At 40.4% G+C, this 17,001-nt stretch overlaps 2 protein-coding genes across 2 annotated transcripts in view; one reads left to right on the top strand and one right to left on the bottom strand.

Moving 5' to 3' along the window:
- BCAS1 (brain enriched myelin associated protein 1) overlaps positions 1-3,805 on the top strand; it is a 100,517-nt gene extending 96,712 nt beyond the window's left edge. The window contains exon 11 of the mRNA XM_069072438.1: positions 2,773-3,805. Within this exon, the coding sequence (XP_068928539.1) occupies positions 2,773-2,847 (75 nt within the window). The 3' untranslated portion in view covers positions 2,848-3,805. The remainder of the gene's footprint in view (positions 1-2,772) is intronic.
- Positions 1-14,419, bottom strand: part of PFDN4 (prefoldin subunit 4) — a 371,852-nt gene extending 357,433 nt beyond the window's left edge. Inside the window, exon 1 of the mRNA XM_069072442.1 lies at positions 14,398-14,419. Within this exon, the coding sequence (XP_068928543.1) occupies positions 14,398-14,403 (6 nt within the window). The 5' untranslated portion in view covers positions 14,404-14,419. The remainder of the gene's footprint in view (positions 1-14,397) is intronic.
- Positions 14,420-17,001: the final 2,582 nt, after the last annotated feature.

The following is a 17,001-nucleotide window of genomic DNA, read 5'->3' as shown; positions in this document are numbered from 1 at the left end:
AAATTCTTTATGAGACATTCAATGCTTGGAAACCCTTATGGTTGCATTTCACCTGAACCTTGTCTTAAACTCCAGATTTTTCCCATCTCTTAATCTGGATTATTGTCCATCCCATTCCCTAAAATCTGTTCTATCTTCTAAGTGGCAGTTAGTTAATCTGCCCATCCTACAAACAGAGGCTAATGTACAGATTGTTAAACCCAGGTAATGGACATTTCAATAGGGACCTACTGGAAACAATGCCTTACTCATCAAAACTGTAATCTCCAAATGTTAGTTTGATCTTGTCTAAGGGAGAAAGTAAGAACGGGGAATATTTCTAGTGGGAAGGGAGGCTACTTGCTTATCTATGGAGCAAGGCTAAAAATACATTGCTCCCCTCGGGCCTCCATTTTCGCAAAATCCATTGTCAGTGATTTGGGTTTAGCTTATAAAAACATGGCTACTTTGCAGGGGGAGAAGCTGAGGTCAACTCTGAGAAGCTGAATGACATAATGAGAAATTTGTTGGATTGGGAGTAAGGAAGTTTGTGTTTGAATCTAGATTCTGACATTCATTAGTATGCAACCCCAACTTGAACCTCAGTTTCCTCACCTGTAAAATGGAGATTCTAATAATATATCTATTACCTACCACATAAATTAAGAAGTTATTTTTTTTCTTTTTTGCTTTTTGCTTTTTGGAGGGGGGAAAGCCAGGGCAATTGGGGTTAAGTGATTTGCCCAAGGTCACATTGCTAGTTTTTTGTTAAGTGTCTGAGGCCAAATTTGAATTCAGGTCCTCCTGATTCCAGGTCTGGTGCTGTCTTCACTGCACCACCTAGCCACCCCAAGAAGTTCTTTTTAAACCTTAAGTCATTATTATTTTGACAGAACCAATATGAGATGCTTTGGTGAGTCTCTTTCATTCTTTTAGGCCATAATATTGCTCTACATTGTTTCTCTGGGTATAGGGCACAGCACCAAGTTCATAAATTCAGAAAGCCAGCTAAGCATCTAGTTCCTGCAGTCATTTAATTGATGTGGGGGTGTTCAGATGTCTGTGTGAACCTCAAGTGACTGGCTTGTTTTTGCAAAGTTTGTGAGATTTAGAGTCAGTTAACATTAGTAAGCCACAGGACATTTAGAAGGAAATGTCTTAACTTGCCCAGGGTATAATCAATTAGGTTTGCTAAAGAACAAGAAACAAGCCTGTATAGTAAGTAGACTGACAGCCAGGAATCCTGGACTTTAGTTTCAGCTCTGCCATTAACCCACTGTGTTTCCAAAGGCAAGTCACTTTTCCCTTTTATGTCTCAGTTTCCTCATCTGTAAAATTAGACATTTGGTTTCGTTCTTTCTTTCCATTCCATTAATCTAAGCTTTTTATGTTATTGAGAGTTGGGGGTTGGGATGGGGAGTGGAGAGTTTACTTCTCTGTATGGTTTAATTGTTAAAAAGGGCTTGCTTAAAATCAATAGTAGCCAGAGGAGAATTTAGACTACGGTTTTACTAAGACTGCCAGGGGCAGATCCTAGAGGGAAGTGGAGATTGGAGGGAATAATGAGGTAGAAAACTAGGGATGATCCCTGACCCCATCTGTTGGGTGCCCATTGTCAGGAGAATTACTGAGGGTGATGACTGGAATAAAAAGTCTTTATCACATTTTCCAAAGGCCAAGATAAGAAGGCATTCTAAGGGGGAAATGGTATTACTACCAGCACCTAAAAGCTTGGATCAAGAAGCTGATTCAAAGCTCCCCAAAACCAGGACAGATGCTTCTGTCATCCACAGGAAAGCAACCCCTCCATAAACCTTCTAACAGGACCATAGGATTTAATACCAAAGAGATATTTTCTGGACCAACCCCTTTATTATACAAATGAGGAAAATGAGGCCCTGAAAGAAGTGTCCATTAGACTGGAATCCTATTTGACCTTGGACATGATAAAATCTGAGAGCTAGAGTTAAAAGAGGCCTAGGAGGCCATGCAGTCTAACCTTCTCCTTTTATAGATTAGGAAATTGAGACCAGGGAGATTGAGCCAGGATCACACAGGTTGAAAGCATCAGAAGTGGGATCAACCAAGCTATAAGCACTTACTAAGTGCTCCGTCCCAGGAACTGTGCTGGGTGCTGGCGATGCCAAGAAGGAACTTGGATTTTATCAGGGGAGACAAGTATTTACATATGTGGAGCATTACAGAGAAATAACTAGAGAGTCAGGGGGGAGGAAGAGTCCGAAGTACAGCCTGGAGAGTTAGAACGAGCAGACATGGATGAGTCATGTCAACCCTCTGATCTTCAGTATCTTCATCTTTAACATGAGAGTTTGGGACTACATGATTTTAAAAGTTCCTTCCAGCTCTAAATCTTATGGCCCTATAGAGCCGGCTCTCCATAGAACCAGGGATTAGAATCTGGGAGTTCTTGCTTTGCCAACGGACAAGTATAACATCAGACAAATCAAATCTCCAGTCTGGTCATCAGTTTCCTCATCTGTAAAACGAGGAGGGTTTCCTTTCATGGGAGTCATTCATGGGGTGAGATTAGATATCTTTCTCAGAAAGGCAGTCTTATAGTGGTATTTCAACTCAACTGCCCCCAGACTATGTCTTCTGCCTTTAGCTAAGATTGCCGAGACACCTGCAGCAAAGAATGCTTAGAAGGGGCGAAGGGAAAAGGGATCAGGTTGGGGAGAAGGGAAATGTGGCCAGCAGACTTTTATGCTAACGCATGAGGATCCAAATCTATTGCTCTTCAAAATGATTCAGCCTTTTCATATTGTTCTCCAGGGACCAAAACGGATGTCTGACGCGGAAGTGCAAACAGATCCCGTGTCTATCGGGCCAGTTGGGAAATATAAGTAATAAATACCCAGAGAGCTATTGAAGAATCCCTGCTCACAGCATGTTCTTCCACAGTCAAGCTGACTTTTTCCTACCCCACATCCCCCTTCCTCATTTCCACCACTGCTGTCATCAATTGAGACCCCTGCCTAAGGATAAAAGCAACAGCTGATGTACATTGAGGTGTATTATTTACATATCTGGTCCATTATATGCCAATCAATAACTGTAAAGGTCATCCTGAAGCCATGTGTATGTAGTACTGTAACTAAAGAGAAGTCCGTAACGTGGAGGGGTGGGATAAGGGACAATTATTCTAAATGAGGTATGAAGTTATAAAAATGGCAGCCATTGCAAAAAAAAGTCAATTGCATAAAAATTAATGTACACTGAGAGGATTAAGCTTTTGTAGTTAACAAATACTTGACCTCGAAACTTGAAAGGAACTATATATAAAACCTAGATTTGTTTCATTATGCGTTTCACAGAGGAAACTAAGTAGTCATAATCTGTTGAAGGTGGAGGTATCACCAGTTTCTTGAAAGGTAAATGAAAATGATGAGATCATAAAGGCTGAATGGAGAGGGCCTGAAATGATTTGGAAAAACAAGGGTATTGTTTTTTGTTTTGTTTTGTTCTTTTTCTTTTTTTTGTTTTGATTGGGTTTTTTTGGGGCACGGTTTGGGGACATGGGGTGAGAGAGCAACTTTTTAAAAAGCTGCAAAGTTATCATACAACACCAGGGGGAGCCAGGGTCTCCATTCGAGAGCACTGTGCTACTAACACCATTCTGTATCTGCAGTCTTACATTATTAATGTTTTTCAGATTCCTGAGAAGCCTTCATCTGTTTTGTCTGACACTTGTCCAGAGTCTTGTCTGTAATTTCCTAATGAAAAATCTGCATATTATCAAGATTCTGCCTCTTTTACCAAACTCTTTCCCCTAACCCGGCTTAATAAAGTTTACTGAAGATTCAAATACCTGTGATTATTTTTAACACCTGTACAGAACAGCAAATAGTATTATGAGTCTAACATGATGGAATTCAAGGTAGCAGATTATTTACATAGTTGTATATACTATGGCTTTCTCTTGAGTTAATTTTTTAAATACTTTTTTTACCTTCCAAAGTATCTTTAATTTTGAACTAAAACAGATTCCCTGTATTCACCTAATACCTAAAATGTCTTTTTGTCACCCAGAGATTCCCCATGGCCCCTGCATCTCCATGTCCCCTTTGATTCCTTTCCTTTCCCCTCCCCCTCTCCAAACCACTGCTTTGAAATAAACATGGGTTATCCTCTCTTAACCCAGGCATAGAGCACAGGAAAGTGTCTGCCTGGAAGGCAGATGGAATCTACAAAGTTGGCAAAATGACATTTGAAAACTGTGCTCAGAATAGTCGATAAGGACGTGGGCTCTTGTTCCAGTAGGCTGTGCAGGTAGAAGGCTCTGGCTGGATTGGCCAACTCCCAGGCTTTCAGCTGGTGGTGTAGATACTGGCCCCAGTCCGGGCTAAAAAAGGAGATTGGATCCTTCTGCTTGCTGATGGGGCTCAGGGCTTCTAATCTTTTCTCCATGCCCAGAGCTAGTTTGCCACAATCTGACTCTTCTACATCCCGTCGGAATGTTTGTCTTGGCACAAGCCAGGCAAGGAGCTATTAGAGAGAGGAAAAGAAGGAGTGGAGAGGGAGGGGAAGGAGTAAATTTTGCCTACATAAGTCTGTTGAAAGAATCAAAGAAACAGTGGCCACTGACTCCCTGGTTAGCTCCAAACACTAGGGGGTTGCCTAATCAGGCTTTGTTTTGCTGGGGGAAGAGGCAGGGGTTATTCAGCAAATTGAGAGTAGTAATAGTATAATTTGCAGGTCTCACCTCACTAGCCAAAGGGGTTTGTTACTTAGATCAGAAAAGTCCCCTGGCAGAAAGGATAAGAAACAAACAGAGTGATTGCCAGTGACCTTCTGTCATGGACCCACTAATGCGTATGAAATAATGGTTAGCGTTGGCAGAGCCCTGACATACACAGATAATCTCCTTCCCTGTTTTTAGATTTGATTGCTGTGTAATCAGGGAGGAAAGTACCATGGCCACAGCCTGAGCCCCCAGAGCCACATCCACTCAGAGAAGGAATTTTACCTTGAAATTTCCTTCCTTTGGAGATGATGGCAAAGTATCTTTGTTGGATGTGGGTAGGTGTCGGGATTTTTATTTTCCCTGGGCAAGCAAAAGTGAGGTTTATGTCTTAGATGACTCATTTCTGTTTTCCCTTTAAAAGGCTTAGCTGGGAACAAAGGGAAAAGCTGTTTTGTTTATTTGTTTGTTTGTTTTGGGATTTGAGTTTGTTTGTTTTTTAGGTTGAGATCTTAAATTCAACTTCTCCAGAAGAGGGCAGGGACTTCACTCAGGGGGCAGTTTCCATCCACTAAAGGTTAACAACACAGGTCTTGGAAATAAATGGAAAAACTAGATTCAAAACTGTGGCAATGTGAGGTTGGGAAAATACTTTTAAGGGCTGGTTTCAGATCATAGGCCACATTCACCAGAACAATGGAAAAAATTCCTTGGATAAGAATAAAGAGAACAAAGTTTTAAGATGGAGAAGAGACTAGAAAGACAAAGATATAAAAAGTGAAACAAGATGAACAGACAGATTGATGAAGAGATAAAAGACAGAGAAGAATCTGGGAGGTAGAGAGAGACACAAAGAGATAAGAGACCCGGAGAAGGAAACAAGAGGCAGAGAGAGATAAACAGAAATAGAGAAAAACAGAGACTGAGTCAAAGATATAGAAAGAATAAAACAAAGAGACAGAAAAAAAACACATTAGAGAGCTAGAGAGAGAGAGAGAGAGAGGAAGGGAGGGAGGGAGGGAGGGAGAGGAGAGAGGGAGAGAGAGAGAGAGAGAGAGAGAGAGAGAGAGAGAGAGAGAGAGAGAAACTGGCAGAGAACACCCAGAATGAGTAAGAAAACAAAGAAGAGAGGCATGAAGGGGGGAGGGGGAAGACAAGGTATCATTTTTACATTGAAGGAAGAATTGTATCTTCTCCAATGTCAGCAAGAAGTAGCCTTTCCAGGGACTGAGCTGAAATGGCCACCATGACCTAAAAATTGCTCTCTCCAGCTGACAGTGATTTATTGACTGTTCTCTATAAAAGAACTCATTCAACAGTTAAGTTGTTTTGAGCCCTGCTGCCATGTGTTCTCCTCATTACAGGGTTAGCATCTTTAAGGGGGATCTAGACATTAAAATAAAAAAAAATTTTTTAAGTGAATTTCTTGTCGAGTTCTGTGGTGCATACTGGGTTTTGTTTTATTTGGTTTTCTTTTACCTCTTCCTTATACTTTAAACAAATTATCCCAATATGAAAACACACATTAACTGAATTGTTCTCCTTTGAAAAGTGTCCAGATGCACCAGGGTCTCATTAAACTACCAGAGCCCAGTATCTGATCTCTTCCCAACTCTGACTGGGGGCAAGGTGACTCGCCACAGATTTATATAACCTGGAAATGACAATGTAATTTCCTGTGTCAAATAGTCCCAAAATGATTCTCTACATAAAAAAAAGGAATCAGCTACCAAGACTGGGGGAGGTGGGGGAAGGGAGAAGTGATTTGAATTTTATTAACTCACTAACACTATTGGGATTAGAAAGGTAGTTTGCAGCAACAATTACAGGGGTTTGGTTTTTAATGATTCAGTAACACTTTCTGTTGTCCCCCCTCCCCTCATTATTGCCCCATCCCAGTCTCAGCCGCGAAGCAGGGTTTGGGAGTGATTAGAATTTTTCTTCCACTGTCATCTAAATAAAATGTCATCAAAAATTAGAGATTCCATAAGGAATAAAAAACAACAACAAAGCAGGCTGCTTGTCTTTGTAATTCAGATTATCAGCTCCAACCTGCGAGGGAGTTTGGTATCCACCCTTTGCATAAATTGGTCAACACTGACTTCCCTCAAGGGGTTAACCCTTTCCACCCTTCCTGACTCTTTTCAATGGAGACCCACTAAGCAGCCTTCCCAAACTTGGGTCCTTTAAGACTGCTTATCAAAAGTTGCCATCAGTACCATTAAATGGAAATAGGAATCAGTATGACCTTGGATGTACTTAATTGTATCCTTTATCTCTTTTAATTAAGACTTTAATTAGGGCTTTCCTGTAATTGGAGAGGTTGAAGAAGAAGAAAAATGCTCTTCTACAAAATGGACCCAAGTCCTCCATTTGCAAAATGTAATGTTTACAATTCCTCCCAGAAGTTTCCTGTCCTTGAAGAATTCAACAGCCAACCACACGAGGGAGCCCCAGCATCTGGGGTTGTACATTCTATGGGCAAGGAATATATGCCATTGCTTACTCTGAAGCCGAGACAGGACTGGGCAGGAGAATATTAATATTGGGGCATTTATTGAGTTTACTAGACAGTGTTCAAAGGAATACCATTGTGGGACACAAAGAAAGTAGGAGTCTCAGTCCTCTTCTTTCAGCAAGCCCCAGTCTCCAACATTCCATCTTCATGTTCTTTTCTCCACCTAGTGGGAGAGTCTCCCTCAGAGGACATACCCTATGAAGTACTGTTATGTTGTCATGACAATCATAGGATCATTGCTGGAGGTACCCTTAGGGGCTATCTGGTCCAACTTTACATATAAGACAACTGAGGCACACAGAGGTGAAGAGATTTGCCCCAGGTCAGATACACAGGAAGTACACTGTGGGAGATTCTGACCCAGGTTTGCAAAGCCAGGCCTCTGAGATGACACTAATGATATCTGCATTCATCTATGAGTGTGAAAGACCAATATTCCCTGAATACCTCTGCACAGCACATAGCAAGGGTTAGATTCTATAGAGGATGGGCTTTCATTCTTTTTTGGGTCATGGACCCACCTGGCAGTCTATTAAAGCCTATGGATCTATTCTCAGAATAATACTATTAAGCAAACAAAAGACAGCTGGTGGTTCAGTGGATTGAACACCAGACACGGAGTCAGGAAGATCTGAGTTCTAAAGGTACCTCAGATCTAGCTGTGGGAACAAAGTCAAGTCATTTAATCTCTGAATCAGTTTCTTCATGTGTTAAATGGGGATAATAATAGCACTTACTGCTAAGGACTAGTGTGAGGATCAAATGAGATAATGGCTGTAAAGAGCCTGGTAAATAGTAAATTCTTTTATTATTAAAATATTTAGGATTATAAAGGAAACTAATTGTATCAAAATATAGTTACCAATGTAATATGATTGGGCAGTTACATGGCATAGTGCATAGAGTGCCAGGTCTAGAGTTAGATAGGCTTATCTTCCTGAATTCAGATACTGCCTCAGATTCTTAATAGCTGTGTGACCCTGGGCAAGTCACTCAACCCTGTTTGCCTCAGTTTCCTCAACTGTAAAATGAGCTGGAGAAGAAAATAGCAAAACACTCCAAATAGGGCCATGAAGAGTCAGACACGCTGAAAAGCAACTCAATAACAGTATAGTTATAAAAATATTTTTTATTATACAAGTTTACAGACTCCAGATTAAGAACTCCTGCTTAGAAGGTATATAAAATTATAGAATTTCAGGACAGAAACTCTCTAGATCACCTTTAATTTACAAATGGAGAAACAAACTTATAGAGATGAAATGCTTTGCCTAAAGACACAAAACTGACAGGGAAAAGACTTTTGAGCCTAAGTCTCATTACTCCAGATGCAACACTCTTTTCACTGCTTCCTTGGCCACAAACAAAACAAAACAAAAAAACTTAAGTCAGGGAGATGATGCACAGACAAATAAAATAATACCTTAATACAAGACAGGATATGATTTAGTGCAGCAAGAAGCTCAAGAGAGGGGCAGCTAGGTGGTGGTGTGAATAAGTCCTGGAGTCAAGAGTACTGAAGTTCCAATGTGGCCTGAAACACTTGACACACTTACTAGCTATATGACCTTGGGCAACCCTGCCTTTCCCTCCTCCAAAAAAAAGGGGGGGGGGGGGAGAAGCTCAGGAGAGAAAGCCATCAACAACAACAACGATAATAATTCACATACCTCTTTGAGGTTTGCAAAGTGCCTTTCTTACCAGGATCCAGGATCCTATGTGGTCAAGAGGACAAGTATTACTATCTTGATTTTACAGATAAAACGTGGGTTGGGATGGCCAAGAAAGCACTTAAACACCTCCTAGGTAATGGAGCCGGGATGAGTTGTTCCATGCACCCCTCCCCTCCAATCTGGGACATTTCTCTGGGGGTGGGAGAGGACCTAGGTTAAGACAATGCTTGAGCTCCCCCCTTGGGTGCCCAGATAACTAACTATCCAGAGGTCAGAGCGGAGTGAGGAGGTCACACCCCTGCTACCTTAACATTTGTGGATTATGGGACCTTGGGCAAGTCAATCAACACCCATCAACTGCAGTTTCTCATCTGTAAAATGGGGATAAAAACAGTTACTCCACCTAGCTCACAGGATCCTAGTTTGAACACTGCAAATCTCAAAGTGATATGTAAATGTAAATGATCATCATCATTATTAGTATTTATCATTGTTACTTCTGTTAGAGGGATCACGGAGGGAAGTAAAGGGAAATGATGTAGGAAAGAAAAGTAGAGATCATATTATGGAGTGCCTCAATTGTTAGGAAAAGGAGTTCAAATTTTATCCTCCTGCAGGCTCTGCAAAATCACTGCAGGTTTAGCTGCATGGCGAAAGTGTTGCTTTGGGACTAGCAATGTTTTCCAGGCCACCTACCAAGTTTGTCCTTTGACTGGTGGCTGTAGCTTTTGTGAGGTCAGTTGCTGCCTCCGACAGCCGACAGCTTCACTGCCTCTCTTGTCTCCCCTTGCATGCCAATTCTTGCATGCATTCATTCAGCAAACACTGAGCCAACCCTGCAAAGTGGGCAAGGGATACAAGCAGAACTGGGACAAAGCCTGGGGGGGAGGCCAAGAAGGAACAGTTGTGTTAAATTACTCCAGTTGCTCCCTTAAGCTGTGTCTGAGTCACAGAATCCCACAAAGATCAGAGTTGGAAAACTTCAGAGATGTCTAGTCCAACTCCCATCCAAAGCATGGATCTTCTTGTACATACTAGGTATTTAATAAATGTTGATTGAAAGAGCATTTCCCGGTAGGGCAAGTTGCAGAGACTCAGTTATTCTCTAACCAGGAAAGCAGCTAGCTTACTTTCCTATTTAGTGTTGTAATAATAATAATAGTAATAATTACTATTATTATTACATGGCATTTAAGGTTTACAAAACATTTTAACCTATATTGCCTAATTTTGTCCTATTTATAATTATTATTTTTTATTATCATATGGCATTTAAAGTTTACAAAACATTTTAGATAGATTACCTAATTTTATCCCATTTACTATTATTATTATGTGACATTTAAGGTTTAGAAAACATTCTACCTATACTGCCTAATTTTGTCCTATTCATAATTATTATTTATTATTATTACATGGCACTTAAAGTTTAGAAAACATTTTACCTAGATTGCCTAATTTCATCCTATTTATAATTACTGTTTATTATTATTATATGGTATTTAAGGTTTACAAAATATTTTACCTAGATTGCCTAATTTTATCCTCACAACAATCCTAGGAGGTTGTTGGTTTTTTTACAGATAAGGAAAATTGAGGCTGAGAGAAGTTCTGTTTACAATGGAAAAAAAGCTGAATTTGGAGTCCCAGGACTGTTTACAACCCAAGTCACCTTGGGCAATTCAATTCACTTTCCTGGGTCTTAATTTCTTCCCCTATAAAAAGAATGAGTTGGACTAGATGACCTCTAAGATCCCTTAGAACTCCACCTATGATCATAACTAATCAATAAACATGAATAAATTCTCTGGCAGAGAATTCTACCTGGCACCAAACTCCCTAGCTTCCTGGAGTTTAGACTGTCTAGGAAAAGAGAAAAGATAACTCAGAACTAAGCTCCTCCCACCTGCTAGAGAGTAGAGACCGACCAATGTGAAGAAAGTTGGTTTCTTTTCTGCCCTCTAGGGTCCATATCTAATTGTGTTATCAGTCGGGTGAGAGATTGTCTGATACAGTCTGAGTCTGTGCATTTACAAGACTGTGGGTCAGAAGTGAAGCTCAGGGGCCCCTGCATTAGAATCCCAGTTGTCACTCCTGTCAATGACAATCAGCAAAAACTGGATCAATATCTCTCATTCTTCCCCACTGTTCACACCTAACCTGATATCTAAGCATCATGTTTAAGTCCAGGACTCCAATGCCTGCTATGGACTCGTAAGTGAAGAAAAGTAAAAATTTCAATATTTATTCCCTGAGAGGACCTCATAGTATAATTTAGTCGCTAGGGCACTAGATTTAGAATTTGGAGGAAGGCTGATCAGATCCCTCCTCAGATATCCTAGACAAGTCACTTCAATACCCTAGGTCTCAGTTTCCTCATTTGTAAAAAGATGGGATTAGACTCCAAGGGCTAATTGTGTCCTCCATCTCTCAATGTCTGATGCTGATTCCCTACCTGAGACCTTACTTGCCCCTCTCTGCCCCTGGCAACCCCTTCAGCTTCACTTAAGAGTTCTCTTGTCCCTTCCCCATCCCTTTCACTTCATTTCACAGTGTGACTGGTAAAGATTAAGGAATAAGCAGCCTTACTCTTCTGTTGGCTAACTCCACCCCCCACCCCCATCTTTGCCTGCCAGTTGTTCACAGTAGCTTAGCAGTTTTAAGAACACAAAAACAGGAAATTATGCACCAGTCCTGACTACGATTAAAAAAAAAAAAGCCCTCATATTCAAATCCTTCAGTATAAAGATTTCTTCAGTTTTCAAAAACTAGGGTCTTGAAGAATTAGATCCCTTTCCCAAGGCCCTCTGGTTTTGCTTAATCATTTCCTTTGAAAACTTATAACCTCTGACCACTACGAAAAGAGGTCAGGAAAGGGTGGTTGAGAGCATTTGAGCTGAAGCAAAACAAGACAGGAAATTCTGGATGGGAGCTCAAATGCTTTTCTCTTTTAATCCCCTGGTGCCCCAGCAGTGTAGGACTAGAGTTCTGGGAAATTGCTCATTGTCTGAATAATGATCACTCTAGGACATTCTTTTACCATTGACAATAACTGATCCAAAGGAACATTTTGTTGCCTGTAGTCTTCTAATGATTACCTGGTGTTGGGTGAATATATGTTGCAGGGAAGTATTAAGTACCCACTAGGTTGGCTAAGAGTCAAATTCTGGAGTGGGAATAGGGAAGTCACATCTTTATTTGGACCTCAGTTTCCTCATCTATAATAACTAGATGACCTCTCAATTTCCTTCCAGTTCTAACTAAGATCTCATGATCATTTCCCAGTAACATCAGGAGGAAAAACTACGTTGATTGATGTCAATGATATTATTGAGGGGTGAATGGCAGGGGAGAAGATGAAATATGTATTGAGATAAGTAAATACAAAATATATAGTTATCCCTGCCACATCTTGGGGGTTAAAGACATGATACCCCTGCAATCTGGAAAATCCATGTAAATTTTTTTGGCACTCCCTTTGTACCAGAGAAGAAGTCTGAATTATTATGTTATTAAAAGACAAAAATATGTTGATATGATACAATACCATATATATTTTTATGCATATCTGAGTTTCTAAACTTTTTCTGTGTCATCTGCGACTTCTGCAAAAGTCCCCAAAAAATTCCCATTTAATTTTTTATGCTGGTTGGTGATATATTGAAACCATGATGGGGAAAGTCACAATGTGGAAGGGATAACTGTACAAAGAAAATCAAGGTACTTTTAAGAGGGAGAAAGCATTTCTTTCATTTCAGAAATAGATATAGAAGGTATATTTTTTTAAAAATAGATAGGGATTGGGGAAAGCTTCCTGTTGACGGTGTTACTTTATCTATGCTTTAGAGAAGGTGAAGGAGCCTAAGAGACAGAAGTAAGGAGGGAATACATTCCAAAAAAGTGCATGGGCCTAGAAATGAAACAATGTATACTAGAAACAGATAGGGCAGTTTAACTATAAAGGAAAGTTCATAAAATGGAGTAATATGAAAGAAGACTAGAAAAGTACAGGGTAGCCACACCATGAAGGAATTCCAAAACCAGACTGGGAAGTTGGGAATTTTTGATCCTAGAAGCAATAGGAAGCCATTGAAGGTTTTTGAGGAAGGGAATGATGGTCAGTTTGTGCATTTTAAGAATATCAGTTTGACAGCTATTTGGAGGATGGAATGGAGATGAGAGAGATTAGAAGCAAGGGGATGAGTCAGGAGGCTACTAAAATAGTTCAAGGGAAAGGTGATGAAAGCTTGAACTGAGGTAGAAACTGTGAACAGAGAGGAAGACAGGCTCCAGAGGATTGTGAAGGTAGACTCACTATGGCCTGGCAACTGATTGAATGTAGGAGTTGGGGAAAAGGGAAGAGTCATGGATTAACTCCAGCCAATTCTTCTGAATGAAACATTTTGGGATGATTAATGCTTTTAGAGCTCTTCGTGCAACCTTGAAAAGATATTTTTAAAACCTTAAAAAAAAAAACCTGGTTAATTACAAAACTCTCACTAGCCTTTCCCAAGCTTAGAACTGCCTCACACCCAAAGTTAGGGGGAATGGAGGGCGTGGGGGTGGGAAGGAGCCACTTCCACATTTCTTACTTTCCAGGAGCAGGTTTTACACTGTGACTGACTTCCTACTCTGGGACTGTGTACCTGAGCTCAAACTGCAAAACAGCAACAGACCTAAGTTGTTCCCTAGTGACCAAAACATAATAAAAACCTTTTGTATCTGATTTAGACTCCCAGAGTGAGAGAGTTGCCTCAGTCACCAGAATGGATAGAGGCCAGGGCACATTTCTTTACTTAGGCAGTAGTACTTCTGTGGGCCAGCCAACATTTTTATCTATGTAAAGTGTCCCATGTCCTGTGAAGCATTACAAAGAAACAGAAAAGATAGTCCCTGCCAAGAGACACAGGGCAGACAAAGAAAACATATAAGCAAATTCCACATGCAGGTACAAAACACAGTCCGGCTATCATCATGTAAATGTAAATATTCAGGGAGTTGTTGGAATGCTTAGGGGATTGCATTTTGATAAGAATCTACTACATGGGCATTTAAAAATGTCTTAGCTTTTCATAATTCATCATTTCTAAGTTATTGAAATCAAGACTGTAGCATTTGCTAGCATTCTGGGGTTCTAGTTCAATGAGAATGTGAAACAATAATAATTGATAATAACAACACATTTATCTGACAAAATCTACAAAGTTCAAAATGTGTTATTAATCCCTTTTTACATCACAATAATTCGTGGAAATATTTCCCCCTCCTCTTCTCCCCTAAAAATTGACCTCTCACCCCTGAAACAAAGAAAAATCTTCTTGTTGTTCAGTCATGTACGACTTTTCTTTTTTTTTTTTTTTTTGCCTTTTGGAAGGTAATTGGGGTTAAGTAACTTGCCCAAGGTTACATGGCTAGTTGGTTTTGTGTGTGGGGGGGTGTGTGGGTGTTAAGTGTCTGAGGTTGGAACCAAACTCGGGTCCTCTTGACTCCAGGGCCGGTGCTTTACTCACTGTGCCACCTAGCCGCCCCATGTACAACTTTTCATGTCCATATTTGGAGTTTTCTTGGCAAAGATACCGAAGTGGTTTGCCATTTCCTTCTCCAAATCATTTTCCAGATGAGAAAAAATAAGGCAAAGAGGGTTAAGTGACTTTTCCAGGGTCACATAGCTAGTGCCTGAAGCTACATTTGAACTCAGGTCTTTTTGACTCCAGGCCTTACACTCTATCCACTGCACCAAAGTGACTTACTGACTAACCCAGAATCAAAGAATTTAAGAATTTGGAGGTACCACAAGAATCATCTTGTCCAAACCATATACAAAAGGAAGCCTCATTACATAAAATGCATAAAAGGAATTCAGCACAATATAACATTCCCAACAAGGGATCCTTCAGCCTCTACTCAAAAGCTTCTAAGGAAGGGAAACCCACTGAGGCAGCCCTTTCCACTGTGGCCCTATCCACATATAAAGAGTCTAGGCCTCTGATGAGAAGAGGGAGGTGTGCTTCATTATCTCTTGTCTAGGGCCCATGCCTGGTTTTCAAATTGGAATTCAACTTTTTTTGGTAAGCTTTGCTTTTAAAACATGCTAGACATTGTGTGCCTTTTGTGTGTGTGTGTGTGTATGTGTGTGCGTGTGTGTGTGTGTGGTTCTATAAATCAATCAGTTAATCAACAAGTATGTATTATGGGCCTACTAAGTGGTGGGCACTGTACTAAGCACTTTACTGACAAGATCTCATCTGATACCTGTCCAGGTAAAAGTGATCTTACCCCACTCTACCCCATACGTGCACTCAATTTTCTCATAGTTCACTGTATCGATCCCTCCCTTATCCCTTTCTCCTTCCCTCTCACTTTCATGGTTATTGTGATAATATCATATTATCTGCATTTGTGCTTCCCTGGTACCTTTAGACTCCAAACTCCTCCAGGATAGGGCTGGTAGTGTTGTATCTGCCTTGCTGGGTCCCACATCTTTCAAGGAATACACTCCTCAGTACTTCGCTGAACCTGTGATTTTACTCATGAGGGCCCTGTTTATTCCCTCCACCTGTACAGTCTATAGACCACCTTACCCTCTCCTGGATGATTACTAACTACGTCCTCTTTCCATAAATCCTTCACAGAAGAGTCATCAGACATGCTTCAAGTCTTCCTCTGATTCTTTTCCCTCAGGCTGCCCAATTTCTACCTCTTACTGTCAATACATTCTTTCCCAGCTGTACATGTTCTTCAATGATATTTTTTATGCCACGGATCACATACAAGTCATCAGTGCCTATTAATAATCAGCATGTAAATTCCTATTGCTTTTTAAATCACCTCCAATTACAATTCTGCTGTGGTCATGTTTGTCCATGATTTACAGCCACGCAGCACCTCAAAAATATTGGTGCTAAAGAAGATGAGCCTGTGAGCAGCTTAAAATCATTGAAAAGTACTATAAAATTTCCTAAATGCCTTGATTGTTCTCCCTTCATTTAAATTCTGTTCCCAGCTCATTGTTCATTTGGAGAAGCAGTATGCTGTCATGCTTGGATGCTAGTCTGGCATCAGGAAGACGTGGGTTTGGACCATGGACCTCAGTTGCCTAATTTGTAAAATGAGGATAATAATATCCGCATGATTTGCCTCACAGAGTTCTTGTGAGGACAAAATTAATTAAGTCCCACAAACATGTGTATCAAAGTTTGCAAACTTCAAAACACTAAATAACACTAGATGTCAACTACGTGGATTAATTCAATGACTTTCTTGTCTAACTACATGTCATAGTCTGGATGACATCTTGGTTGAATTTATATAGCTGGAAAGTACCTTTGAGATAATCGAGTCAACCCTATTTATTTTACAAATGAAGAAACTGAGGCATAGAGAGTTAAAAAGACTTGTCCAAGGTCACAACAGAATTATATTATTTTATCAAATCCTTGATCCTTCCATTTCTACCAATGGTGGAACCGTAGGTATCTAGATATCTGCCTATATGTTGGTGTTGTTTAATGCTTAGGGGGTTGGAAATGAACCAGAATTACTCCTACATAGTCATATACTTGAATGTTTCAATCAATCTACACTCTCACTCATGTAGATGCATGATTCAATGGTGTAGATTCCAACCCATCCATGCTTTCTTGTCCATATCCTCCTGTAATTCTTCCACAGGGTGTCCAACAGTATTCTAGGAACCCTCCTGCAGCTCTCTTGACATTCCATCAGTACCAAAACAGCACTCAGACTCTCCATCTGTTATCCTTACTCTTACCACATGACTGGCCTATCTCATTTTCCATTCATAGAGCTCTTTGAGTCTATATTTTTAGGCTGCTTTTTGCACACAATTTGTCATTGGTAATATGCCGCAGTCTAGTTACACCCATCATGCATCTCTCCATTGCCCTCTGGACTACCTGCAATGTTGATTCCTCAGAGATTGAGGCATCCTGTGATTCATAGCCATACCGCATCACAGAAGAATATTGGTGTTTTAAAAGATGGGGGCCTTTGTTTCAGGGAGAAGCTCAGGGTCAATGAAAGTATCCTGAAATTTCCCAAATGCAATTCCATCTGCACTCTTTTTTCTGTTAAGTCCTGGGTCCAATTCACGATCTTTTTGCAGTTTA

The sequence above is a fragment of the Petaurus breviceps genome, unplaced genomic scaffold (genome assembly GCF_028583685.1).
Source record: "Petaurus breviceps papuanus isolate PSGF00001 unplaced genomic scaffold, PetGlider_PUasm1.0 90847, whole genome shotgun sequence".
NCBI lineage: Eukaryota > Metazoa > Chordata > Mammalia > Diprotodontia > Petauridae > Petaurus > Petaurus breviceps.
Note: the sequence above shows the minus strand (reverse complement) of the source record. Positions and strands in the feature narration are given on the sequence as shown.